This window comes from Cyrtonyx montezumae, unplaced genomic scaffold, assembly GCF_038088225.1.
Source record: "Cyrtonyx montezumae isolate F1298 unplaced genomic scaffold, pur_monq_1.0 scaffold_20, whole genome shotgun sequence".
In the NCBI taxonomy this organism is placed as follows: Eukaryota; Metazoa; Chordata; class Aves; order Galliformes; family Odontophoridae; genus Cyrtonyx; species Cyrtonyx montezumae.
Window position 1 is genome coordinate 1,014,043 of NW_027071937.1, and position 26,277 is coordinate 1,040,319.

The 26,277-nt window shown below is 47.5% G+C and overlaps 1 protein-coding gene across 1 annotated transcript; it reads left to right on the forward strand.

The window, feature by feature from the left end:
• Positions 1 to 8,033: 8,033 nt before the first annotated feature.
• Positions 8,034 to 25,275, forward strand: PSMB7 (proteasome 20S subunit beta 7). Its single transcript, XM_065737363.1, has 8 exons — positions 8,034 to 8,124; positions 8,222 to 8,315; positions 8,405 to 8,502; positions 8,939 to 9,079; positions 9,945 to 10,060; positions 14,828 to 14,886; positions 24,183 to 24,334; positions 25,164 to 25,275. The coding sequence occupies exons 1-8, from the start codon at positions 8,063 to 8,065 to the stop codon at positions 25,273 to 25,275; spliced, it is 834 nt and encodes a 277-aa protein (XP_065593435.1). The 5' UTR covers positions 8,034 to 8,062.
• Positions 25,276 to 26,277: the final 1,002 nt, after the last annotated feature.

A 26,277-nucleotide genomic window follows, 5' to 3' on the forward strand; every position in this document is an offset into this window, starting at 1 on the left:
CGCAGTGTGGCACTGCACCGGGCATCCTGCTCCGGAAACTGGAGCGCAAGGCCGCGTAAAGCCAGCAAGGGCGTCGATAAGGGCACGTAAAGAGGCAAATATGGGAACTGGCAATGCGACCTTCAGTGCAAACGAGTCCTACAGCTGTCTCAGCTGTGACACTGTGAGCTGTGAGTAATCTCTTCGCCCTCAATGGGACTCTCACTGTACTGCGTGTACTGTCACACCGCAGTAAAAGCACTTTGCTGCTAAGGGACTAAGGAGATGTGTTCTGAACAACGTTCTCAAATAGGTCTCCCTAAGTTCAGCAGCGGCTTTACGAGCAGAGAGCACATCTCCCCGCCCGACGGCGCTACCGGGGAAGTTGGGAGCGGGGGAAGAGAAATAAGGGGGGAGGGGGGAGCTGGTAGCGATGCGGTGTGGGTGAGCGAGGCAGCTCCGCGGAGCCGTGGAGGAGCACGGGGCGGCAGCCGGGCGGGCAGCGCAGCGCGGGGCTCGGCCTCACCGAACAGCTCTGCGGGGACGGCCCCGCTCTGCCTCGCAGGGACCCCGCACCCCGCACCCCGCCCCGCAGAGCTCCCAGCCGCCGGGCTCACCCGTGATCCGCACCGGCGCCCGAACGGCGGTGGCGATGCGGAGCCCCGGGCGGATGTGCTCGGCTCCCCGGCGCGCCCCTACCGCTCTTGCTGTTGGGGGCTTTCCAGGCAGTCCGGGAAGTCCCCGATAGGGATGCTGCAGGAAAGCTGGCCCCCGGCCCTGGCGGAAAAAAAAAAAAAGGAGGCAGTGGGGAATTACCGGGGCTCCCTGCAGCAGCGAGCGTCGAACAGGAGCGGGCTCACGAGGTCCGGGTGAAGAAAATCGACTCTAAACGGAGGACTGGTGGGGCAGAGCCGCAGGGCGGACGGGGCAGCTCGCACGGGCAGGAGCTCCGGCAGCCCTGGAGTGATGCTCCCCACTTCACGTCGCTGGCATCCCGTCAGTGCCGGGCCCACGGCAGCCCCAGGGCCGGGACACGCGAGGGCTGGAGGGCCACGGGCAGCGCCATGGGCAGCACTGCAGCCGCCTCGGAGGGACGAGCTGCGCTTCTGATTAATGCCCATTCACTTTTGCTACAGCAACAGGCGCACAGTTCCCACTCCTCCCTCTCTGCGGATGCTTGAATCACACCACGGGTTCACGGGCAACTGGCTTTTGTTCTTCAGGGTCTTCGTCCGGGAATGAAGGCAATTATCACATCCCAGTGCCTCTGTTTGCCGCAATAAATCTCCCACAGAAGAATGGACCTTTGAGGCAGCTGCTCGGGGCTCTTAGTCACCGCCGCCAGTTGGGACGCGGCCCTGGCGCACACAGCCGGCACGCAGCGCCCGGGGCTGCACCGAGGGGCTCCGCGGCTCTGCCAGCCCCGCCCGGTGATGGAAGGAGCGAAGGGGACGGGCAGCGTCCAACTCCAGACTGAGGACCTTCAGATGAATAAGTGCAAAGTGTTTTTCAAACTTACAGCTAGACAAGGTTCAACAGGAGTTCGTTACACAGCAGAGAGCAAACTACCTTCTTTATGCCCATGCTTCAGATCGTGTTAACCAACTTTTTGCAATGGCATTAACTGTAGTTCCCTGATAATGCTAGAACTAGAATCCAGACCACAGCCTCCAGCCTCACTCCTCTCTACTACGGAAAACATCCTCTGTGCATGTGCGGAGAGGTGAAGAAGTTTCCAGTGTTTGGAGAATGATGCCTGAGCTTGCAATCTCATCTGCACACGTTCTTTAGATTTAAATTTGAAATAATTCCTGTAATCACACACTGGGCTTTCAAATCAGACTTGGGTGCTTTGGAAGGAATCAAGGTCAGCTCTAGCAGGCTTTGTCAAGCACACTTTGCAGGAGTTGCAAAGGAAGAGCAGCATCCCAACCAACTGACATCTGGCACCTCACTGTCTTTTCAGCTAAAACCACACCTGCCCTGAAGGGTCCCGAAGCTCAGGCTCCCAAGCAAGCCCAGAAAGTGGGATCCCAGGTCTGGCTGCTGGAAACTTCCTCTGGATGCCTCTGATCCTGGCGGCTGTCCTGCAGCCACACGCGCATGCTGGCTCTGCAATCTGTTTGCTTCTTGCCATGGCAGCAGAGTCATCACCGCCAGTTCTGGTAATTCATCATTGTATCTGCACTAATTCACACAAAGCAAATACTCAAGACAGTCAGCTGTCTCCTTAAGGCATCTGCAGTTCCTAAAGTCAGCCTTCATTCCACACATCTCAAAATCAATTAGAAATAACAAAGTTCTTAGTGTTAAGAGATGTCCATCCAGTGCAACAAGACCTTGGCAAGTTGAGGTATGACCTCACGGCACTAAGATACTGAAATCCAAGAGTACTTTCAATGCCTGCAAATCTCTTTAATAAGCAGATAAGCAAAGGGCAAAATGTGTTGTGCAGTTTGGGTGATGCTGTCACTCTGGGTTAGCTTATTTATAAATAGGTTGCAATTCTGTATACGTGTCATCAATTAAAACAATCAGCTCAGGTGCATTTTAGGAATTGTTGTCCTTAGCAGCTAGTAAATCCCAATCTACCACCCTCGAGGCACATCTTTCACACAACCCATAGAAAAGCTTCCCAGCACATGGGCTAGCAACACGTTAATCTTCATAAATCAAATAGTTGCCAAGTGGAGTAGAAAGCCAGGCCTCCAAATAAGATGCACTGAAAAATGGAACAAAGTGATGTGTGTGTCAAAGATCACTAGGTCGTGTTGCAAGCCTGTCCCTTGCAGAGTTATCCTTCAAAACAATGTCTCCCTTGACCAAGTGTAGATGTTATTCTACTCTGGTATTTGTTTTTCTTCCCCACTTCTTACTGTACAAAGCTGGTCACCTGTCTGACCCAGCTCCTCCTTGCGGAGCTTATTGCATCCCAAATTTTGTTTGAATTAGACTCATTAGGGACAGGGCTTGTCAAGTGCTGACTTAGGAGGCACTCAGAAAGAAGATTCAGACCTACCTCCTGCCCACTAATTGCTTACACAATCTGAAGATTTCCCAAGCTGCTGTTTGTGCCTATGTCTCACACTGAAATGAATGCTACAGTTCAATTCACTAACTTGCTAGTTTGTGAGCATTAACTCTCACACGGACCAAGCTATTGGAAGCATCAGTGTCTGCAGAAATCTACACAATTCATTCACCTGCTCTGGATGAAGATGAAGTATCCCCACTTAACATCCATGCATACATCACCCCAGGGACTGCTCTGTAGTCATGCAGCCAAGCAGTGGGTTGCAAATAGAGTTTGTATTTGCAAATAAAGTTGCAAATACACAACTTGCTCTTTGGACTTCCGATTGTGCATGCAGTTTCACATTCACAGCTCTGCAGAAGACACAAGCATGCCTGTTCCAGCTAATTCCTTAAGCTTCCAAACAAGCTTCTTTTTTTCTGTACAATAAAGGTCTTTGGTGACTTGCTTTTATGGCCAGACACCCACATGTGTGGCAACCCCATTACTTGTCTAATTCTATTTTCTCTCTCACTGTCCTTCCAGGACTGTCACATCAGGGCTGACCAAACTTCCTGATGCTACAAGCTTCACATCAAATGTCAGGGATACACACCACAGGAAGTGAGGGGAGGGGGCAGGAGTTCACAAGAGCCCCACCTGCCCAAGGGGACACAGTGACGCAGGCATGCAGGTCTCAGGAGCACTGTCTGTGCCAGCTCACTCCCTCACACAGCAAAACACAATTCTCCCTGCAGCCTCTGAGCCCTGCTGCCAGCACCGGCCTGCCCTCAGCACACAGCTCACACCTGAGCTGCTTGCAATAGGAAGCTGTGTGAGAGCTCTGGGCAGAATATCTGTGCCTCTGTGCTGCTGAGAGTGCAGTTTGAGATCTGTAACTGGAATAACTTTGTAGCATACAGCAATCATAAATCATATCCCTGAGAAGATGGAGCTGGTGGCAAGATTTTCCTAATTTACCTCTGTGACTTTTCTGATGCTGAAGAGCTGGAAGAACTCCACCAGCAGAAAAAGTTTGAGACTTGCTGGCCAATCTGTCTATTCCAACACAGAGCTCTAAGAGGCTGAGTTGGGCAGCTTCCAGTTTCAAAACTGGTCACAAGATCCAAATCAAATGATCCAGTTCCAGTGCTATTTTGCTTTCTAGACTTGTCTGTAGAGTTAGATTTAACCAGGGTTTTTTTTGTTGTTTTTGTGCTTTCAAATGCCCAAAAGTCGCAGTGAGGATTGTTTCAACAATCTCTTGTGGACATGCCAACTTTAATCGTGCTCTTCCAGGCCCTTCTCATTGTCTGGGATGAAAGCACAGCGCAGAGCCTCCTCTGCTAATTGCCAGCTCTCTGTTTTCCAGTGACAGGTGCATTGTCTGGAGGAGCAGACTCAATTGTGTCCCCGCGCAGGAGGGCATCGGCTGCTGATGTTAGAGAGCCTTTCAGCAGAGCTTGGGCAAGGTTTGTTATTCACTGTCATCATTTACAACAGATCTGTGTAGCCTAGGAACTTTTAAAAGAAAAAAAAAAGGAGCTGCCATTATTACTCATTTTTGTTTTTTTGCCCGAGCTGCAAACTGCTCCTAAATCTCTCATCCTCCTACCAGCTAGGCAGGGCGTTTGGTTCTGATCCTTTGTGAAACACTAAATCTCTTTCTGATAACCTTTCCCATGGTCTTCTCATGAAAGTGCTTTGCTGGTTTCACCAGACACCTGCTATGGATCTTCTTTAACCTGTAATCACATTTAGCAAAAACTTTTTAATGTACCATTCCTGTGAGGTCTGTTCTGAAGCAATGGGGCTGAGCAAAGTGCATGAGCTCAGGTTCACAAACATCCCCAAGGTCCGGCTGATATCTGACATCCCTGAGTCCCAGGAACAGGGGCCCTGCATCTGCTGTCTGCACCAGGGGCCCTGCTGCTCACACAGAGGGAGGGCAGCAGCAGGAGAGCTCCTGCAAGATGAGAGGAATAACTGCAAACAACATTAGACACAGATTGCATCTGTCTTTCCCATTTTTCACATTAAAGGGTAAAGCTTTCCATACGCGACCGTTGTGCAACACCAGAGCTCCAGCTATCAGTACAGCAACACGCAGCACGCCGCTAAGCAGATGGCCCAGGGTTTTGCTGCAGGAACTTGGCCATAGAGAAACCACCTTTATACTTCAGCTACGCATCCCAGGCACAAGAAAGAAGGGAGAGTCTACAAACACCTGCCATAAGCAGCTCTACATCAACTTACGGGAACACAGACACTGAGGAAGAGGAAGCGTTTGTGTCCGGTTGAGCTGCGGGTGTCTCTGCAGTTTTGGAGCACTGCTTTGGACAGACTGGCACAGGCAGCATGGAGGAAGTTTCCCCTTCTTTCTGCTCTCACCCATCCTCTCCTTAATTCCAGGTGCAACATCAATGCATGCATCCAAGAACCAGTGCTGGGAAACCCATGAGAGCAGGCAGTGTGTGAGGTGGGGGCAGTGCTGGGGACACAGGGAACCCCATGGCCACCACACCTCCTGGAGCCCCTGAGCTGGGTGAGGGTCCTGCACCTCCCTGCAGAACGGCTCTTCAGAGCTGAAGATCTCTTCCTCCTTCCCAAATGTGTAGTTTTGCCAGTTTGTTCTGCCAGAGCCTAAATAAAGCTGAAAACTTACTCCGACACTACTAACAGAAGGACTTGTGCAACTGTCAACAGAACATGAGAATTTCAGGCACTCGTCCTAAACAATATTGACAAGTGATAGACAGCACAATGATTTGAGTACCATAATGCTGGAGAATACCATAAGATAAGCATTGGACTTTCCTCTCTAGCATCGTACAGCATCTAGCTAACAACAAGCAAAGGTGTCCCCACGCACTTCCCTTGTTCCCCCTCGTGGAGGGGAATGATGTCCTTCTGCTTCTGCATCTCTGACAGCTCCTTTTCCCTACTCAAAAAACAGCTTTTTTTCTTCAGAAGATCTTGGAAACTCACTCCATATTTCAGTGCATCGCCCCTTGACTGTGCCAACCTCCCAGCTTCCATCTCTTCTTTCTGTTTTTAATAAATAAATCCTCTGGGATTAGGTCAACTCTCAATTTCCTGAGTCTGAACACCTCCTGATCTCTTGCTTTTGGAAGCAAGAAATTGCACAGCAGAAATTCCTCACAGACCAACTTCTGTCGCAACCTGGGTGAGCACTTCCTTGATTAGCCTTAAAAGAAAGCCACAGGTTGGTAAAGTTTTAGTCTATCTATCTCGTTCCGATCTGTCAGAATTGTATTTAAATTCCTCTGACAGATTCTTGGCCTGTGGATTGTTAACAGATCGTGGTTGGAGCAAGATGCTGGAAATTAGAGTGGTTTTGAGCAGGAGAGACACATGGTGCAGTTATTCTCCAGTTTGATGATTATCTCTACCTGGCTCTACTCCTAACACCAATTCACCTTGGGACATGACAGTCACTGCTGGCTTGCTGGGGAACTCATGGATGTATTTGCTGGAATATACGTGAGATGGCCATGGTGAGGGTTTGAGCCCAACAACACCGTGCGACTTCAGCTTCTGGACAAAGTGCATTGCCTCTGGCCACAGCCACACACAGGGTTGGGTGCTGCAGGGACCCGGTACAGCCTCCCATGAGTTCTGCAGGCATTAAACATGAGGGAATCAGACATTCTGTTGCCTGGAGGTCTCTGGAGGACTGCAGAAAACTCAAGCAGGTCATCTGTGTGTACACAGTAAAGGGCATCAAACCAGAAGCAAAGTTTGCAAGGCAACAGGTAAGAAAAAGCCTATGTACGGTGCTGAGAAAACATTCTTAAGACCATCAGCTGTACCTGCATATGTGGGACTGAAAACACGTATTGTGTCAGGCTGAGAGGAAGAAACTAGTGTTTATCTGAATCTCTGCCAGTGTTAACCAGCAATAGACGGAGCTCGTGGTGCACCAAGACAGCTGTGAATGAGGGAAGAGCCCTACCTGCACATCTGCAGGAGAACCAGCCACATACCTGGGAGGATAGGAAAAGACACTGCATGACTAGAAGGTAAAACAATAATTGTAGGACATCTGCTTGGTTGTCAAGGACCAAGAGGGAAATAAAGCTGTTGTCCCCTCTAGCTAAAACCTGCTGTTTCTTTTTCCCCAGACTCCCAACCACCAACTGCTCCGTAGTTTATATGCCAATCCAATTTTGATGCCTGTAATTCACCCCAGAGACTATTTGTTTTAACTTTATCAAGTGAAGAGAAAAACAACTGTGTTAGAATTAAAAAAAGAGCATCTGGCAGCAGAATATTCCGTCTCTCAGTTTCCCGTCCAAACTGGTGTACTGGTGAGCAGAAAAATGGGAGTTTAAGTTACCCAAGGGTTGAGAGAAGGGGGAGAGCATGGACTGCAGGTTGTGTGCTCATCTTCAAGGTGGTCCTCTGCAGTCTGTGGGAATCAGTGCTTTCAATACATGGTGCACCACCTCAAACCAGGCAGCCAAACCTTACCGCGGCTCCCAGCACACTCAGGCAATGAATCCTCGCGTGGGACACCGTCTGATTTAGCCTATGCCAAAAGGATCACCCCCGGAGGGAAAAGCAGCCGTTGCACCAAAGCTTTGCCCCCCACCCCTTCCCCTGAGCAGCACACGGATGGGATCGTTCATTTTTCAGTAATTCGAGGGGCACTGCAGACGCGCGGATCTCGCGTGGACGCGTGGGGCTCTTTCTCACTTTCTGTCCGTAACCGGGCCCTGTTCAGAGGACGCTGCAGGACGCCTGACCGCCCCAGGACGGGCAGACCCCGCTCCTAACAGCGGAACAAAGCCGGAGGCGCGGGGACCGCGCTCAGAAGGCGTCACCGAGCCCACGCAACCACCGCACACACTTCAAAGTACTTTATTGCAGCACGCCGGGCCCCGCTCCCCAACGCGTCCCCGCCCCATGGACGGCACCGCCCCGCCCCACAGCGCAGCGCGGCCCGCGAGGAACGGCCGCCGCCATTTCGCAGCGCCCGCCCCGCCCCCACCCGGCTGCGCGCGCAGCCCGGAAGCGCTCATCGCGCGGTGACGGAGCAGCGCGGACATGGCGGCGGTGTCGGTGTTGCGGGCGCCGAGCGGCGGTTTCAGCTTCGATAACTGCGCTCGGTGAGGAGCGGGGCGGGCGGGGCGCGGGGCGGCGGCGGGCGCGGGGCTCCCACGGACCGCGGGGCTCCCACGGACCGCGGTCTCCTTTGTGTTGCAGGAACTCGCTCCTGGAGGCCGAGCTCGGGCAGAAGGGGCAGCGGCTGCCCGCGGCCCGCAAGACCGGCACCACCATCGCGGGAGTCGTCTTCAAGGTGGGAGCGTGGGCCGCGGGGCCGCGCTGCGGGCACGGGACCAGGCCTGGGAGCAGGCCTCGTCACAGACCTCATTCTGTTCCCCGCAGGACGGCGTGGTCCTGGGAGCCGACACGAGGGCGACCGAAGGGATGGTCGTCGCTGACAAGAACTGCTCGAAAATACACTACATTTCTTCCAACATCTAGTGAGTGCTGGGAGCGCTTGTGGTGCTGGTAACAGGTGGGGATTTTTAGCTGAGTGCTTTGCAGATGTTAAGGTATGGTTTAAGGCATTAATCTGTGTTTGTTAGGAAGGACTGCTCGCTGTTTGGTGTTTCATTTGGTTTTTGCTCTGGAAGTATTGGCCCGATGGGATCTTGATTTCCTCAGGTTTGCAGTGTAGGGAAGGAGTGCTGGGGCTGTGGGTGCAGTGGTAATGCTGTTGTGCTTCAGAAACTGCAAATGTGACTTTGGGGCGATGGAGAAGAAGTACAAAGCAGTTACAGGTGTGGGTGAGTGGGACTACTCGGGGGAAAACATAAAAAAGAAGCTTGTTGAATATGGCAGACAGAACTCCAGTTTGGCCATCTATAGTTGTTTCCCTTCCCCTGCTCACCTTGTCCTACCTGTGATGACTTCCAGCTGCTGTGGTGCTGGCACAGCTGCAGACACTGAGATGACAACTCAGCTGATTGCTTCCAATCTGGAGCTCCATGCACTGTCTACAGGACGACTTCCACGTGTTGTCACAGCTAATCGGATGCTAAAGCAAATGCTTTTCAGGTGACCAAATGCTTTCCTATTTATTAGCTATGCTGTTAAGACCACCAGCTGTGACTTCATTCTGTTTCTTTCTTCCTTACTTAGTCTGTGTAACCTCCCTATCAAGACTTTAGGAAAGATTTAGGAGTTGTTTTTTGAACCAAGATGAAAGAAACAAAGCCTGTAATGTTTTAAAAAATCAGTGCTGCAGCTGTATAGCACTGATAGCATTGGAAGTTGTGCTGCAGTCATCCTAAGGAAAAATGATCTGCTTGTTTTTGAGATTGCAAACTGTTGAGCTGAGGCAGTTGCACTTCCCATCATCAGCGTGACTTAAAAGATGCTGTTAAGCTGAGGGCACATTCTCCAAACCTTTCAGGATTGTTTTTAATGCTGTTTTTCATAGAAGTAAAATATGCTGCTGAAAGAGAAGTAAGACTTCAAGACTGTTCAAGCTATGGGAGAGTTTCCAGGAGAGTAAAATAAAGCCTAAAACCAAACAAAGCTCCAAAAGGTCTGCGTTCAGTAGATAGATTCTAATAACTCATCCTAGTTTTTTGATGCTATATTGCTAGGTAGGCAGTTTGCCTTTTCTGAAGTGTTATAAAACAGTTATAACTTAGTTATAAGACAGAACTATCCCCTGGTTAGCACAAACATAACAATGCCACTCCTTGCTCATCTACTGCATGCTTGTTCTGACTGACAGTGAAGTAGATCATGTTTTAGTTAATTTCACAGGTAGTAAAATCAGTCTTTCTATTTCAGAGATATGTGTTGTAATCATGGAGGAATTCTCAGATGTGTGCATTCTGGCTTTTAAACAAACAAAAAAAAGCCCACAGCTTTATTGTAGATTCTCAGATTCATGTGTAAATGTTCCTAGGTATCAAGGCTACATTGGTGCTGCCTTAGTTCTGGGAGGTGTAGATGTCACTGGACCTCACCTTTACAGCATATATCCCCATGGATCAACTGACAAATTGCCTTATGTTACCATGGGTAAGTGCTCTCCTCTGCACTGCAACATAAGAATGTTAAATCTTCGTGACATGAGCACTGTGCTTTGCTGGATAGAGGCAGGCAGTGTTTTAGCTTGCTTTGGGTTAAATATTTCCTTGAACACACAGTTTTCACTTCTAGCTCAGGAATACCAACAGTGGCTTCCTTAGATCCTAAGAATCAAACTGTTCTTTAATCTGTGTGGTTGCCTTGCTTCTTCCTGTCGCTCCTTTTGTCTTCTTTCGAGGTACTGTGATCCTCTTCAGCTGATGTTTCAACTTCTGTGGTCCTTATATCCCGGGACAGAGGTTTGCTTCACAGGAGCTGGCTTGATATTCCAGAAATTCCCACTTGGAACTTAGAAATAATTTTGTCTGTCTTGAGTAAGAATTGTTCTGCCTGTAGTTTGTTAGAAGAGTTGAATCCCTTCGTGCCTTTGCTGATCCCTTCTTTGGTATTACTCCCAGCAGTTGGGATTCTGAGAATGAAGAAAAACCATGTCAAACAATAACCCTGTGCATAGTGCTTTCACTGCTAATGGTTAGAAAAAACATGCAAACTGACTTTATTGGAGCTTTAATGTGTTCCTCATTACTTAGAAGATGTTCTCCTGAAGATCTCCCCTTGAGATCACCTTCTTAGTATGCTAAGAAACTGAGAAGGCTTAAGGAAACCCTGAGATTCTGGTACACGCAAACCAGGTCTATACATAAGGTACTTTGTGTTACGGGAAAAATGGGGAACAAAAACCTAAAATAATTTAAAGCAAAGCTTAGAGAAGTGTCTTACAATGTGCCTGATTTGTGCTGGAGATTAACCAAGCTGTTTTTAACACACAGCCTTTAGCAATTAAAGCTTTCCATGTCTTTGAACTACTAAAACTGTGCAACAGTGAAACAGAATGATGCAGTTATCTGTGTGCTAATGAGAAGTGTGGATCACTTATAGAAATTGTGCAGAGGTGGTACTGACCAATAGATGGTGCCATTACCTTAGGAATTGGTGAATAGTTGCCTTGGCAAATAAAATCCATGTAGCAGTCACGTTATGTGATGCCATTGTTTAGCTCTGATAGGAAAAAAAAGTGTAAATCTCTGATTCTCATAATTGCCTTTTACCCAGTGTTGGAGAAAACTGTAAAACCATAGCTGACTTTAAGCTGCCAACTGCTAGCAGTTAATTGCCTGACTACAGTCACACAGCTGCTGTCGTGTACGTGGATACTCTTGTGCCTGTGTTTTAAAAGCTTTAACATGTGATATTTCTGAAAATCCTGCCTGCTCCTCCTTCCCTCTCCAAAAAAAACCCAAGTAGCAGAGGAAGCTCAATTAGGTGGGGAGCAGACTTCCATGGGATTAATTTTACTGCAGCTTTAGCTTTGCTTTGCTGTCAGCTGTGCCAGATCTGCCTGGTGATTGCACGTTCCTTCTGTGTGGGATCCCACACAAAGCCCTTCTCAGCACGACACCCTTTACCTTTCTGCTCCCTGTGTGCTGGCTCTGTTTTACTGAAAGGAGATTTGCTTATGTGCATCAATGAAAGACTGAGCCGAGGCAGAAAATGTATCAAAGGTCAAATCAAAGATCATAATAGGAACTGTATTTCTATTTTATTTAGATGACAATTTCCCCCCCTCAGTATTCTAGGGATGCTTCATTAAGTCAGCACGTGCATCTTTGAACAGTTAATTTCTGGAAATTAAATAGAAAATGTTTTTGAGGTGTTGGATTTTTGTTTTTAATGTGCTGGAAATTCTTTGCTGGAATATGTTTGTAGAGGGATAGTGAAGTCCTCCCTTGCAAGGCAGATTTAAAAGATACTCAGTGCTTACTCAGGAGTGAAAACATCAAATTAAACTGTTTATGCTGACAACGGACAAAATTGGATTTCAGCAAGCGATGCAAGATTGTCTGATTGCTTGGCTTGTCTAGGAAAGCTTCTGGCCAAGACTTGTAATGAAATGCATGCATAAAATTAAACTACTTGAAGTCTGTAGTTCAGCTTTCGGAAGCAGTAAGTGTGTTGCAGCAGTCTCTGGTGGCAGAAGCTGGTCCCCTGGTGCCGGCGGTGCTCCATATTCATAAATCAGCTCTTCATACACTGGCAGTGCTGTCCTGCAGAGCCAGCAGCACCACTGCTGAGACACAGCCCCTCGGCCAGAAAGAGGGCTGAAAAATGATCTCGATCGATGGGGCTGTGGAGATGGCCGGGTTCCTACCCAGAGTGAGCAGCAAATTGAATAGCAATGAGTGCCTGTGAGTAAGTGCTCTGTCAGGGAGCCCCGACACTGATGGATGAGGAGTGCTAAATGCTGCTCTCTCCAGGCTGTGCACATCCTCTGCCAGGGGAGCAGGCAGGTCCTGCCTGATGGAAACGGGCTGTGCTAAGCAGCAGGAGTGCTCCTGGTGATGGTTCTGCCCATGGGCATGGTTCTCTGATTGGGAAAGCTGTGGTGGCTGCAGACCATGATGGGAGGAGTCAGCTGGGTGTTCTGTGGGTATCAGCTATCTTTTCCTGTGAGTTGGATATTGAAGTGGTACAGCTCCCTGTGTAAACTCTCAGCAAGGTTTTTGAAGTCCCTTTCAGTCCCATACAGGAGCTTTTGAGTGATTCAGTTTGAACACTTAGTAAATGGCCAGTGTTCCTTGAAGAAGGAAAGCAAACTCTTACAGGCTCCTGAGTCCTCTCATTTGCGGTGATTATCAGACTGAAAAATACTGATCTCAGAGTAAACTTTGGGTGTCAGTCTGGATCTGGGTTCGCTATGGTTGTTTTTGTAGCAGTCAGTGTTTCTGGGTCTTTGGGCACTCGATTAATCCTTCCTGAATATTCCTGTTCAGGAGCTGTAGCTTCCAGAACATGCACACACAGGAAGTTCTTTGGAATCAGTTCTCGGGGTTCAAAAATCTGTTCTTTTAGTGGAGCTTCTGCAAATTTGTAAGTCCTATCTTTAGTGTTTATAACCAGTAGAAGAAAAAGGATTTTTAGATGTAAATGTTTACATATAGGTACAATTAAATAAATTAAGGCTTCTGATAACGCTCTAGAAACCTCTATTATGGGATTGTCTGCATTTATTTAATGCTGACAGTAAATGTGATGTTGATTTCGCGTACCATAGCATGAGGAGCTTCTTTCCTTTCCCCTTCCTTCTGGAGCCTGCTGAGCTCTGCCCAGGAGTGAACTGCTTTTTAAAAGGAACTGGAGGAGTAACTCCAGTCTGTGCCATTTTGGAATAGTCAGAGTATTATTGGTTATTTTATTGAACACTGGAAGTCCTAAGAAATGAAGACTGCTTTTTCATAGCTTAGTGGTTTTGGTGTAGGACTTTTGTCAGCCAATGTCAGGTGTTCATTCTGGCAAAATGTGTGAGGCTTTGTGGTCTCAGATGCCTTATGTGAGGGTGGCTTTGTTTCTGCTCTGCTTCCAGGGTTTCCCCTTCTGCTTACAGTAGGCCTTCTGTAGGGTGCCTTAGGAACATGGCCTTAAAATTGAGATCTGGTCTTGGAACCCTTTTTTTCCCTTTTGTTAGAGGTATTCCAATGTTATTCTGCAAAAAGAAGCACGTCTTAAGTCCTGTGTTTGTTTTGGGACGTGCCTCATTCAGCCCTCGTTTGAGGGATCAGTACAACCCTTTTTCTGTGGTTTGTTCTGTGATATCAGCTGTTTTTATAAGCAGTTCATTTCTGCTATTACCCGCTTAAAAATCCTTTTTATTCCCAGCTTCAGCCTTTAAAAAAAGGAGTCACGTATTGCTCAGAGGTGTGAATGAATAGTCATTGCCTGTAATACAAGTACACACTTAGAGCGTCCTACTGCTTTTAGATGTGATGTATTTGGTACTGTAAAGGTAATGATCCTCAACCGCAGCAATATTCTGTAACAGGAATATCTGTCATATTCATTGGGATTACCATGTTCATTGATTTGTGTCTGTAAATCTGCTGTTTCTACCCTTTAAATTTGATCTATAATTGGACCTCCTTAAATGGTTCAGATAAGGTAGTCTGTATTTTCTCAACAGTGTTGCTGTCAGCTTCTCCTTTTTCATTATACATTCAGCAGACTTGATAAAATCAGCAGGACACCTCATTTGAAACTGTTTAATCGCTGCCTTTTTCTTTCACTAAACCATTGAGGTGGTCAAGCGATGTACACAAATCATTTTAAATAGAAAATACGACTTTCTCTGTGACCCAGCTAAACAGATAGCAGTATGCAAAACAAGTTAAAAAGTAATAAATGCCAAAAAATCTTCTAATTGGAGTAAAAAATGGCAGGTAACTTTGTTCACTCCCCAAAAGTAGTGCACTGAAATATGGTGAGGGCCGCAGACGGACGAGATGTTCCTGAAGGTTCTGAACTAAGCAGGGTTGCAGTCCAGGCAGCATTGTTCTGCTTTTTGTGCTGGTTTATAGAGGCGTGCTTGCACTGCGTGCCACAGAGCGCTGTGGGTGGAGGTGGGCTCTGCTGTGGTGCTGGACCTGCAGTGCTGCCCTAAGCAGCACCACAGGACTCGTGCTCTCGCCTCCCCTGTGTGGTCTGTCACTGCTGGAGGACAAACAGCCGCAGGAGCAGAGCTGGGCAGGGACCCCGGGGATGTGGTGGGCTGTGTGTGCTGGGTGCTCCCAGGTTGGTTAGGTACAGCACGTCTGTGTTTGTCAGCTCTTCCTTTAAAAGTGCACTGAGTAAATAAAGAACCAAACCTCTGTATCTGCAGTGTCTCAGTATATTGCCTAAATAAACATCCCATTTGTGTTGCTGCAGGTTCTGGCTCTCTGGCAGCTATGGCTGTTTTTGAAGATAAATACAAACCGGACATGGAGGTAAGAAATGTTTTTAAAACAAGTGTTTATTTCTGAACAATACGTGATGTTAAGGGCTGAAGAGGTTTGGAAAGAAAGTTCTGTGTGCTTTAGCACGTTAATATATTGATGCTGGCTTGCTGCAGAGCTGTGAGAAATTTGGGGTGAGGTGGAATTTAAGAAATGTATAACTTCTTGCAAGTCTGTGTATGGAAACGCTCATGTGATTTTAATGTAGATGAAAACTTGACACTGACAAATTTAACAACCTTAGTGTAGTCAGTTTTGCTGCCTTTTCCCTTGGTCAGTCCCTTCTTCATGCAACTCTTAATCTCTTCAAAAAAAGAATACATGATTGTAAACCAACAGAAAGCGTTCACGTGGTGTAGAGAACCCACTGGATTTCAAGTTGATTGGGTATGTTCAGAACTAGCAACTGCTTTCTTACCTTTCCTATCTGCCTAAAAAACTGATCTGTGGAAGATTTGCAAGGTTGTGAGTTGTGTTTTTGCTGCTGATATTGATCAAACCTGAAAGATGTCCAGGTTGCTCGGGCAGTTTTCCAGCAGCAGTACTGCTGAAGGTTCAGTAATGAGCAGTGGTTCAGTTCTTCCATGGATGCAGCCCCTGTGCTGACCGCCTGCCTGGAATAGCTGTAGGTGCACGTGACTACTGAAGTGCAGCAAGATGGTGTCTGTGTTGCCTCAGTATTTTGGGTAATAGAGACCAGACTGTGGGCCTTCAGGTTATTGAGAAATGCTGTCCAGAGAGTGGTGATCTCTTAATGGGCACTCACGTATCTTCTGTGCACAGCACTGCTGTAGGTGGCTAACAGGAGGAGGCACTGCACGTGGACTTCCTACTCTTCTTTTTTCCCCTTCTGCTGTGAGAATGACACAGTCTCTTTCCCAGCCTCTTGTGTGACTGTGCACTTGGCACACGTGTGCTACTGATACTGAAAACAGCGATACAAATCCTCGGAATCAACAGCTACAGCATAATGGTCCCCTTTCAGAGACACGAATGTCAGAGAGCTGTGTGTGGGGCTGAAAATCTTGCCTCATTCTCAGCTAGTTCTCGAGCTTGTATTTTAAGTCACTCTTTGTGTAAGAGCAACCAAAAAGGCACCAAAAATTGGTAATTTTCCAACTTTTCCTACTTAGAAAGGTCATCCTAATTAAATTGTCTTCGTACGCAACCGTAAATGGCAACAGATACTCACTGCTGAGGCAGGCGTGGAGACGCAGCGTGCCGATTTGGTGAGGCAGATATTTAATCTTTGAGATGTGTGTGCACCTTAACCCTTCCTTTGTTTTCATCCAACGTTCTGTTGTCTCATAACAGTGTAATAATCTGAACGTGGCACCAGCGGAGTTTCAGGCGGTCGAGCTCAGCCCTATTCCTCTGCACCTCTTCGTGTTGTGCCTGCTGTCTGAAAATATTCACCTTTTGTGCCAAGCTTTTTTCCCAGTAACATAACCAAATAGCATGGTATTTCTAGTGGAATTAAATCTGAAGCATGCTGTGTATTCTGTATAAAATTTGCTGCAAAATGGCAGCGATGATGAACTTGAAATTCCTGGAGATTAATGTAATACAGTGGATGGAGGAGTAGTATTTTTCTGCCAAGATCAATCCTGCTTTCTTGTGTGCTAATTGTCAGAATATCTTGCTAGGGCTACTGGAGGGGAGTGGTGTGCTGCAAGACCATCACATCACAGGAACATGATTCAAAGGCAGACTGTCCTGCACCCTCTGGTATCGACTTGCAAATTAGCATCTGGAATGTAATTAAACAAGCTTAATGAAAGTAGCAGCTGAATACTACTGGAAAAGACAATCAGCTTTTTTCCCTCTGATATATATTCTGTACTACTGAAGCTGATCACCAAACACATCGTGTGAGCACAGTTAAAAAAATTAGCATTTATTTGAAGAATAGGAACTGTTTTTCATTCTGTTATGCTTTTGGCATGCACTGGTGTCCCATGAGAGCTGTGCCACAGCAGATAGTGCACAATATTTATAAATCCGTGACAGGCAATAATAGCAACTTGAAAAATTCTTTTGCTAGAATTTCAAGTTGAGAGCTGCCAAAAGCTGAGAGGATCAAATCTGCAGTGGCAGCTGCTGTGCCCTACAGTTAGAATCGTAGACTTTGAAGATTCTCAACTTAAAGAAAAGGGGAAAAAAAAAAAAGAAAAAAAAAAAGACTGCAGGCTTAGCCAATTTTTGCAGGTTTCTAGAGCCCTGGCTCTCTGCCTTTTGAAGATGAGTTGCTGAAGCTTCTACCACTGCCTGAGGCATGCTAACACCAGCAGGATGTGTTTTTTTTCCACAGACTTAGTGTGTCTTCAGATTTAAGTAGCACATGCTTTATCTGTGCCAGCTGTGATGGTGCTTTCCCTGGTTGCAATGCTGGGAGATGATCTTTACCCAACATCCTTCAGAGAAACTGCTAAGATGGATGGTGACGTACACAAGTGCCACTTCTGCAGTCTGATTTATGGAGGCATGTTTCATTATGAAGCAAGTGCTGGCCTCTAGAGGAACCATTATAGATTGCTGAAGATGTGAACACTTTCAGCCCTGAAGGCCTGTAGATGCTTCAAAAATGTAATGCCAAGCACCTAACTACTGTGGAACAATATTAATCTGTCATGTGGGCAGCTATAGGTCTGCTTGAAAAAACATAAGTGGATGAACAGCACATCTAATAGAGTGGTTTGAGCTTAGATCTCTTGTTGGAGCCAATTTTTTGTTCAGGAGTTTGGCCACATGGCTTTTAAACCTCAGTCAGAATTTGCAAATGCATTCATGCCTTCTGGTGCTGAGCAGTAGCGAGGGGATAGGGCAGCCATCGTGATCTGGGGGAAAACTCCATCTGCAGTGGTAGATGCTGGAATTCAGGCTTTATCTGCATTGTGGCTGTTGAATTCCTAGGGAAAATGGGGAGCATTGTCTATTTTATCCTGGTATTTGATTTATCTGAGAAGTTTTTGTCTGTAGAAGAACAATTGGATATACAGTGATGCTGTGCGGTCGCTATGGACAGGAGCTGGGTGCAGAGCAGGCTGCTGGTGCCTTCCTGTGCTGAGCTTCAGCTCGACAGCCAGGCCAATAACAAGAGGATCTGAAAGGAAGAGGGAGGAGAAGCCACAGAAAGCAGTGCTATGGCAGACCAGAACTAAGGTACACCTGGGTGTAAGGAATTCAGGGCACAAAAGAGAGGTGGGGCATGGTAGGTATTTGTAACTGTAATTAAAACAGATCACTGCAAAGAGATGAGATTATATTTAGTTATGTAATATACCAATTTTTTTAGCCTCTGGAGGGGCAGGAAGGGATTCAGTGGGGTGGTGGTGCTGTTGTGGCTGTTTGTTCAGAGCATAGGTGCTTTCCTCCTGCAGCAGCACCTGTGCTGCCCAGAAGAGTGACCGTCTCCTGCAGCTCACCCTCCTACCAGAGATGCACTCCTTCACCTGTTGGTCAGATTTGATCATTCTGCCTTTGCTAACTCATTTGGGTTTTAGGAACACAGGTTAGGGAGCAGCCCTGGGAGCAGGTGAGCTGGCAGATTTGGGTAATCCTCTAGGAGAAGCAGTGAGTGGCTGGAGGTGGCTCTCAGCATAGGTGTCCTCACAGAGAAACTGTAGTGGGGAGGAGGGCTGGAGGTGCTCAGGCCTGGCTCTCCTGGTCCAGCTTTGTTCCTGGTGCAGCTGCTGCTGAGGTACGTGTGGGCAGTGCTGTGTCCCTGTGACAGAGCTGTGATGTAAGGGACTCCTTCCTCCCTGCTGCAGCAGAGGTCTGTGCTGTACCGAAGGGAAGGCCGCAGAGCTGCCTGTTTCACCACGTTCACCACATATCACGTATTTATTTTTGCCAATATAACATCAGATATAGTACAAAATCGTATAAAAACAGGTCATTTTCTTTCATTTTCAAACAGGTGATGAACAGATCATCCTGTTACATTCCCTACTGCCTCTCAGTACGGCGGCATTATTTTCATTTATTAACTACTGACAATAACACCAAGCTATTTTTGGAAACTGTCAGAACTCTCTGATCTCCAACAATAGTTGTCTCACCAGTCTTATTTAGGCTGCATCTGTGTGATTCGAGGCTCAAGAGCAATGACAAGCTGCATATGAATGCTGTATTCATTAGTGATGGTGATCAGAATGCCTGTGTCCTGCCACAGGGCTCAGGTGTGCGGGCTGTGGGCTAATCCTGCCAGCTGACACCACGGGCTTTAATGACTCTGGAAGGTGACCACTTGCTGGGAGGTTTGTTGGCTGAACTCAGGCAGCAGACAATAGGATCAAGCAGGCTCTGGGAGGTAAGCTGGAGAGCCTGCGTGGGATACTTGAACCCCTGTTGGTGTCAAACACAGAAATTAAGTAAATGGAGGTCGAAAAAACCTGATTTTGTGAACAAAAATAAGTACTTGGTATTTATGTGCTCTGTATTTCTGTTTGTTCCGTTAGTGGTGACAGGACTGGAGATGGTTAGCAGCAGCTCTTCGCTGCCTTGTGCTGACAGTGCTCTCTGGGATGGGGTTTGTTGCTGTCCCATGTTATTTTCTCCTTGGGAGACCTGCACTTCAGGGTTGCTGTGCTCAGCAGACAGGAAGCAGGGCCTTTCCATGCTGCTTCATGCTTACAGTTACCATGCACTCACTTGGTTTCTGCGTGGCGTGTTGGACATTCTGTTGTCACTTCATGGCACTGCACCTTGCACTGATGGCTGCTGTTGGACTGATGCTGGATTTAAAACGTTCTGTACTGCTCCATGTCTGGGCAGGCTCTGAAGAGGCTGAAATAACTGGAGGTGTGTTTGAGGTGTTCCTTTTGGATATACCAAGGTACAATTTCTGTGCAGGAATGTGGGAGACAGCTGAGGGGATCCGTCTGGTGCCAGCAGCATGTCGGAGAGTGCTCCTCTGCTCCTCTGCTTACAGCCTGAAGATAAAATCCTTGCCTTGGTTTGAATTGGCCCTTGCTGCATGACAAAGGGCAGCCACTGCTTCACCCCTGCCAAGTAGCACTCAAACTTTGTGCACAGCAGCGTAGATAAGCAAGTCAGACACAGGGCTCTGTAAGGAGATGGTCACTGCTGGGGGATGTAGGACAGGTCACAGCTTCTGGTGCATTTCTCAGGAGCAGGTGTTCTGCTGTAAATTGCTGGGGTCTGTGCATCTCCCCCAGCTGCAGAGCCCGATGGCTCCAAGCACTCTGGACGATATTTTGGGTGGTTTAGAGCTGCTCACACAGTGAGGACAGCCTGGGGTGGGGGAGGGAGAGGGTGGTGGGCTTTGCTGTTGGTCACTGTGGGATGAGTTGGTTCTGTTCTGAGCACCGCCTCCCTGGAAGACAGGAGCTTCTCCATGACTTAGGAAAACACATTTAATCTATTGCTTATGAGTTCTTTCTTCAGAGTCCAGAAATAACATTAAAAGAAATCCTGCGGCTGTGAGAGGAACTCGTGATTTAATTCTGCTCTGCTGGAGCTGGGGGTTGTGCACATCTCCATGTGAGGAGTGAAATATAGGAACTGGTGCTACCAAATAGCAGTTCTGAGTCGTGTTCGTTTTTTGCCTTGGCAGGTAATTTGGCATAAATTCTTAATGTAAATCCAGGTTAGTGGGGAAGACATTATTTTACTAAAAAAGATAAACTGCTGATTAATTCAGTATAGAACTCAATTACAAATTGAAAGTGTCTCTGCGGGACGCCAGTACCCTAAAGACAGCAGATGTTGAATTGATACTGCAGCATATTTCACAGTGGTATGAAATATTAAGGTGGTTCATTGTAGTGTGCGGAGGGAGGAGGAGCTGCGGCGGAACGCAGGAAGATGGGGATGCTGAGATCACTAATTGGGGACTTTGGCACATTTGGTTTGAGAAGCTCTTACCAAGAGCAGCAGGAAGACAAACACTGATGTGTGCCCCACGGCGACGCACGTAGCGGCGCAGGCTGGAGCGGGGCGGCCGCTTCTGGGGCAGCTTCCTGCCCAGGTGACTGCCAGGGGTTGTTCTGGGAGGACAGATGCTTTCCATGTACAGTGGGTGCCACGTTGCCCCAGTGTGTTAATAACCCCGGGGTCAGGGGAGCTGGTTCTCTGTCTCCCAATGCCTTGAGGCAGGCATTGGAGAAGGAGCCCGGCGAGGAGGGGAGGAGAGAGGTGCAAGGAATACAGGAGTGTATAGAGCTGCTGCTCAGTAGTACTAAAAACACCTATGTATGATATTTGAAGGCACATCTTCCTTTACAGATTCTGGTTTTCACAACACCTCTGCCTTAAAATGTTGAGGCTTTCCAGAGAAGAAATGAAAGATGGTACAGGAAGGAGCAGGGAGCAGCCGGGAAGATGGACTGCTTCCAGATCTCATTCAGAGATAAAGGAACTGCAAACGGTTTTGATTCTCTGTTTTTACAAAACACTCATGAAGCAAACTTTGTAATTCACGTGCTCCTGAGGTGCTGCTTGGCACCTGCTGCATGGGGAGGGGTTGTGAAGCCTGAGTGGCTGAAAGGCCACATCCCATGTGAGCCCCTTCCACCTCAAAATGCACTCGGAACAAATCCTTCTCACTGAGCTGGGCATCTCCTTACAATGAGAAAGCAAAGTGCTTTGCTTCTCAGTTCTGTGCCCTCTTTGGAGTTAGTACAGATTTTAGCATCACTTCCAGTTGTGCATTGATCTCTACCACAGTTCCTCCCTCCACATGGACCTACACGTCCCCTCCCATGCTGCAGCTGATTACTCTTCCAAAGTCTAATTATGCTTCTGTAGGTGCTTATGTCCTTCAAGAGGTATTGCATTCCCAGCCTCCAATTCCCACTACTTCTCTATAGATTTTATGTATTTATTTTTAACTGTTTTGGTTCTTCCTGAAGCTTCTGATTTCTCCCCCTTCTCTTCCCACCAGCCAGCTCAGGGGACTCTTCCTTTAAGCAGGATGAACTTCCTACGTGACGGAATTCAAACAAATTTCATTCTGCTGTAAAAGTCAGTTTTTATAATTTCTTTTTTTTTTTTCACCCTATGATATTCACTGTGTACTGTTATTTGATGAGACTTAGTGCTGGAGAGCAGCACGGCCTATGGATACCCAGGGGGTTCTGGTGACCTGCAGAAGGCACTCATTTGTTTTCGTAAGAATTTAATAAAAAATGCTTTCTGCAGATTTAGATCTGGGAAAGATGTCTGCTCTGAGTTGTGAAGTTACAGAGCACTGCTGGTGGAGCAGTGTCACTGCCGTGGGCAGTGATTCACGTGTGTCAGAGCTGTGGCGTGAGGCAGAAATACCCACATCTGCTGTAGGAAAGTCTGCTTCAGTGGTATTTGAGATCTGGAAATTGCTTAAGTGAGAGGAGAAACTTGATTCAAGTCATATACAAGAGTAATGTGTAAAAGTTCCTTATTGGTGCTGTTTGGGACTTGCGCCGTCGCAGCAGTGGAGAGGTAATCCATCAGTTCTGAGCGTCTACAAAATGCAACTCTCCAGATAACAGGTTTAAAGTAAAGATTTAATACGGTCTCTATCTACTATGATGCTGCAGTGACAGTTTAAAACTCATTCTCTAAATCTCAGCAGACTTTATAGCTAGCAGTGGGCCCATATAAAGCTTAATGGCATTACAACACATAAATCATCTTTTAAAGATGCTACCAGTAGCTCCAATATTAAATGCAGACAATTGTCTGTGTTATAAATAATTTATCAAACACCATTTCAGATTAGCCTTCCACGCTGAGTTATTTATTTTAGCCTTTACTGTGCTATTCCTAAGGCACGCTTTGAGAGCTCCATTACTGGTCAGTTTAATGAACTCGGGGTCTGCTCTTCCCCCTCAAGTACTGCACTGCATCTGTGGTGACCATTACACGGCTGAGCTGGACCTCTTTGCGCCTTTTACAAGCGCTGCCCGTTTGTCATGGAGTGGTAAATGGAGCTGCACATTGGAGTCCTGGGACACATCGTGTGATGCAGTGATGGAGACAAACAGATAGCTCTATAAAGCGCTGCTTGTCACTGCTGACTGGGGCTGCAGTACATCACTCTTGCTGTAATCTCATTTAAGAAGCAGCATGGACCCGAGAGAATGATATTCCCAGTTAGCTTGGTCTTTGCAGCCGTAAAGTAGGAAGTGCTCCTTTTATATACTCTGAACTTTTAGGGTTTTTTAAGATTAATTATTACAGTGACTCCTTCCTGGCCTTGTCCTCAGGACTGCGTCAGCACTTTTCCCAAGAACCCCCTATTTTCAGACCGTAAAGCAGCAGTCTTGGCTGGGACTTTGTATGCAGGATCTCTATCAAGGATTTCTGATTTTATTTTTTTTCCTCTCGTGGCTGTTCTGGTCATCTTTCTAACTTATGGAAGGGGAGGAGGAGTAAGCACAGGGCTTTCTATAATTACAGTCACTGTGGGTTCATTTGCTGGGCAGCACTCCATCAGATCAGAGGGCTGAGGTGACATTTGGGGCCATGTAGCAGCGTAGCAGAGCTGCAGTGTGGGGACAGCTGAGCTCTGGTGACCATGGCCGTCGTTCTGGAGCAGTTCAGTGCTTCTGAAAGGGCAAAAGAAACGCACTGCGATGGCTCCGTGGGATTTTACATTGCTCTAAGGAATGACTGAATTAAGTTACAGGGGGAGCAGCCCCCAGAGCGTGCTGTGCTGCTCTTACACTGCTCTGCCATAGGCACTATCCAGATTAACCCTTCCAGCCCTCTCTGTGCTCGGGGCTCTGTGGTGCTGTCTGTGCCGTGGCACCGCAGTGCTCTGTGCAGCAGTGGGGCCGTAGGACGGAGCTGTGCTGCACGGAGCAGCTGCTCCAGCACTGCTGGTCGGCTCAGCCTGGCTCCACGTGCAGCGTGGTGGTGGCTGGTTGTTGAAGAGCAGGGCTGGTAGGAACGGATGCTATTTCTGTAGTTTTCTGAAGCCCTGCTGCTGGCCAGCACCTTAATTAAGCTGTTAGAGGAGCAGTGCTGCTATTAACGTTCCTGCATAGCAGCCGGTGCAGAATGTGGGTATGTGCTGGCAGTGGTTGGAGCTGAGGCTGTGCTGGCTGCCCCGTGGCTCTGTGCAGCAGCACAGTGCAGAGCTGAGGCCTTTAACATGGAGCAAGTAGGGGAACTGTGTTAGTGGTGGTGGGAGCAGGAGGGAGGCAGCCACTGCTCACAGTGCTGTGTTCCTGCTTACCTCTTTTACTGTTGTGAGAGCTCACAGCTTCCACTGTCACATGGACAAACGTTTCTGTGAAATGCCAACACTTGTGCAATGACGGCTTTCTTAACTTGTCCAGGAAGAAGAAGCCAAACAGCTTGTGAGGGATGCCATTGCAGCTGGCATATACAACGATCTGGGCTCCGGCAGTAACATAGATATCTGTGTTATAAGCAAGAACAAGTTGGATTTTCTCCGTCCCTATGATGTGGCCAACAGAAAAGGTGAAAGGTTGGTATTTCTGAAGCTGTTAGCCAGGGCTGTTCCCAGCAGTCCCCGTTTCCCATAATGCTGAAATTCTGACATGAATGAACTCTGAGTGATAGCAGAGCTCACCACTGTTACTCCGGGTGCTCAGAGGTATTGCCTGGAGAATACATTGCCTCATCAGTGAAACCAGCCCCTGGGGCACTTGACGTGGAGGTACATGTTGCACATGGAGGTTTTGCAATAGGTTGTGCAACTCTTCACTATTCTACTGCGAAAAAGTACAGATTCTTGCAATCCCCTTTTCCCTTCTTTTTAAAGCAGGCACAGTGCCCAAAGCCACAATGCACTGCTCCAGTTAAAAACACACTGTGTTTCTTCTTACTGTTTCATTTACATCTCCGTTCTGAGCAGCAGTGTCTATGTCTGATCAGCCTGGACAGTGTTACACCTTGTAAGAGAGAGATGGTTTCTGCTGTGTAAGTGGGAGAAGAGTGACAGCCCCTCTGCCATCAGCTGCAGCAATGTTTGTGAGGCACGGCTTGGACTCAGGCTGACTTTGTGTTCAGTGCCGTGTTTAGCACAGAAACCCGAAGTCGATACACTGGTAAAATTAATCCAGAGCTGAAAAAAAAAAACAACTGAAGTAAATATTTGCTTTTTCTTTGAGTGGGAATGCTCAGCAGGAGTGGTGTGTCCTGCAGAGAGGTGGAGGTGCACTCCTTCAGTGACGCACTTCTGGAAACGCTGCGGTCACCACAGTGCCTCACCCCTCTGGATTACTGTGGGCAGCTCATTACTGCTGCACTTAATGAGCTGTCCTAGGCATTCAGGGTCTGCTTCTGTTTCCCAGGTATGGCAGATACCGATGTGAGAAAGGAACCACTGCTGTTCTCACAGAAAAGGTGGCACCCCTGGAAATCGAGGTGGTGGATGAGACCGTGCAGACCATGGATACGTCCTGAGCAGCGCTGCGGCCCGGGATGCACACAGGTGTGTTTCACTTCTGGGAGCCTTTCTGCCCTGAGAGAAACACGTGCCCCATACAGAATAAATAAAGAGGGTTCTGAGCGTTCTCTCAATCACCGTTTCATGTGGTGCTCACTTCTTTTGCTGCTCTTCTTTCCTGTTGTAAACGAGGGCCTCGTGCAGAGCTGCTTCTGTTTTATTATTGCAGGGTATTAAGAGCCACACCGTACTGCTTCCAGCCGTTCTTCCCTCTTTTCTGTACATAGGGACAGCCTGAGCAGATCCAGCCTCCACCTCGTGTAAAATGTTCTCACCTCTACGTTAGCTCAGAGAAGAAAACACAACTGAGGAACCTTAACCATCATTACTTACCTGAGATTTTCTGCAAACCTCCCTCATACTCACACTGTTGGAGATAAACTCGTCTCATGTTTTGTTTCACCATACCCTGTAATCCTAAAGAAAACCTAACAGAATCCACCTGTAAAGGGTGTTTTCTCAAAAGGGAGCACAGCTGCATTCAGCTCCAGCAGCTGAACCAGCCTGCAGCCACCCCAGGGACAGCAGCTTCAGCTGAGCTGCTCTGCGGGTGAGGTTTTCCATCAGGACAGCTGAGGGCGGTGTATGGGAGCAGAACTGCACTGCTGTCTGCATGCCATGAGAGCTGTTAGCGAACCTCACGCATATCCATTCCTGCTGGGAGTGACGTTTTAATCATTTCCCCTTTAATATCAAACATTTTTTTCCTTTTTTAAACAAAGGTGTTTATTTTGTAAATCATTTTTTTTATTTATCTAAAAATGCACAATTGCAAAAAAAAAATTACCTTTAGAAATACATTTACTTATAGGCACTAATAAATTTTATGTAGCAAGACAGCGGTGTGAGCTGCGCTCCCCCGTGGGCAGAGCCCCTCTGCTGCACCACCACAGCACAGCCTGCCATGGCTTAAAGGAAACCTGCAGTGGAAAGGTGACAGTCTGAAGTCTTACACCTAA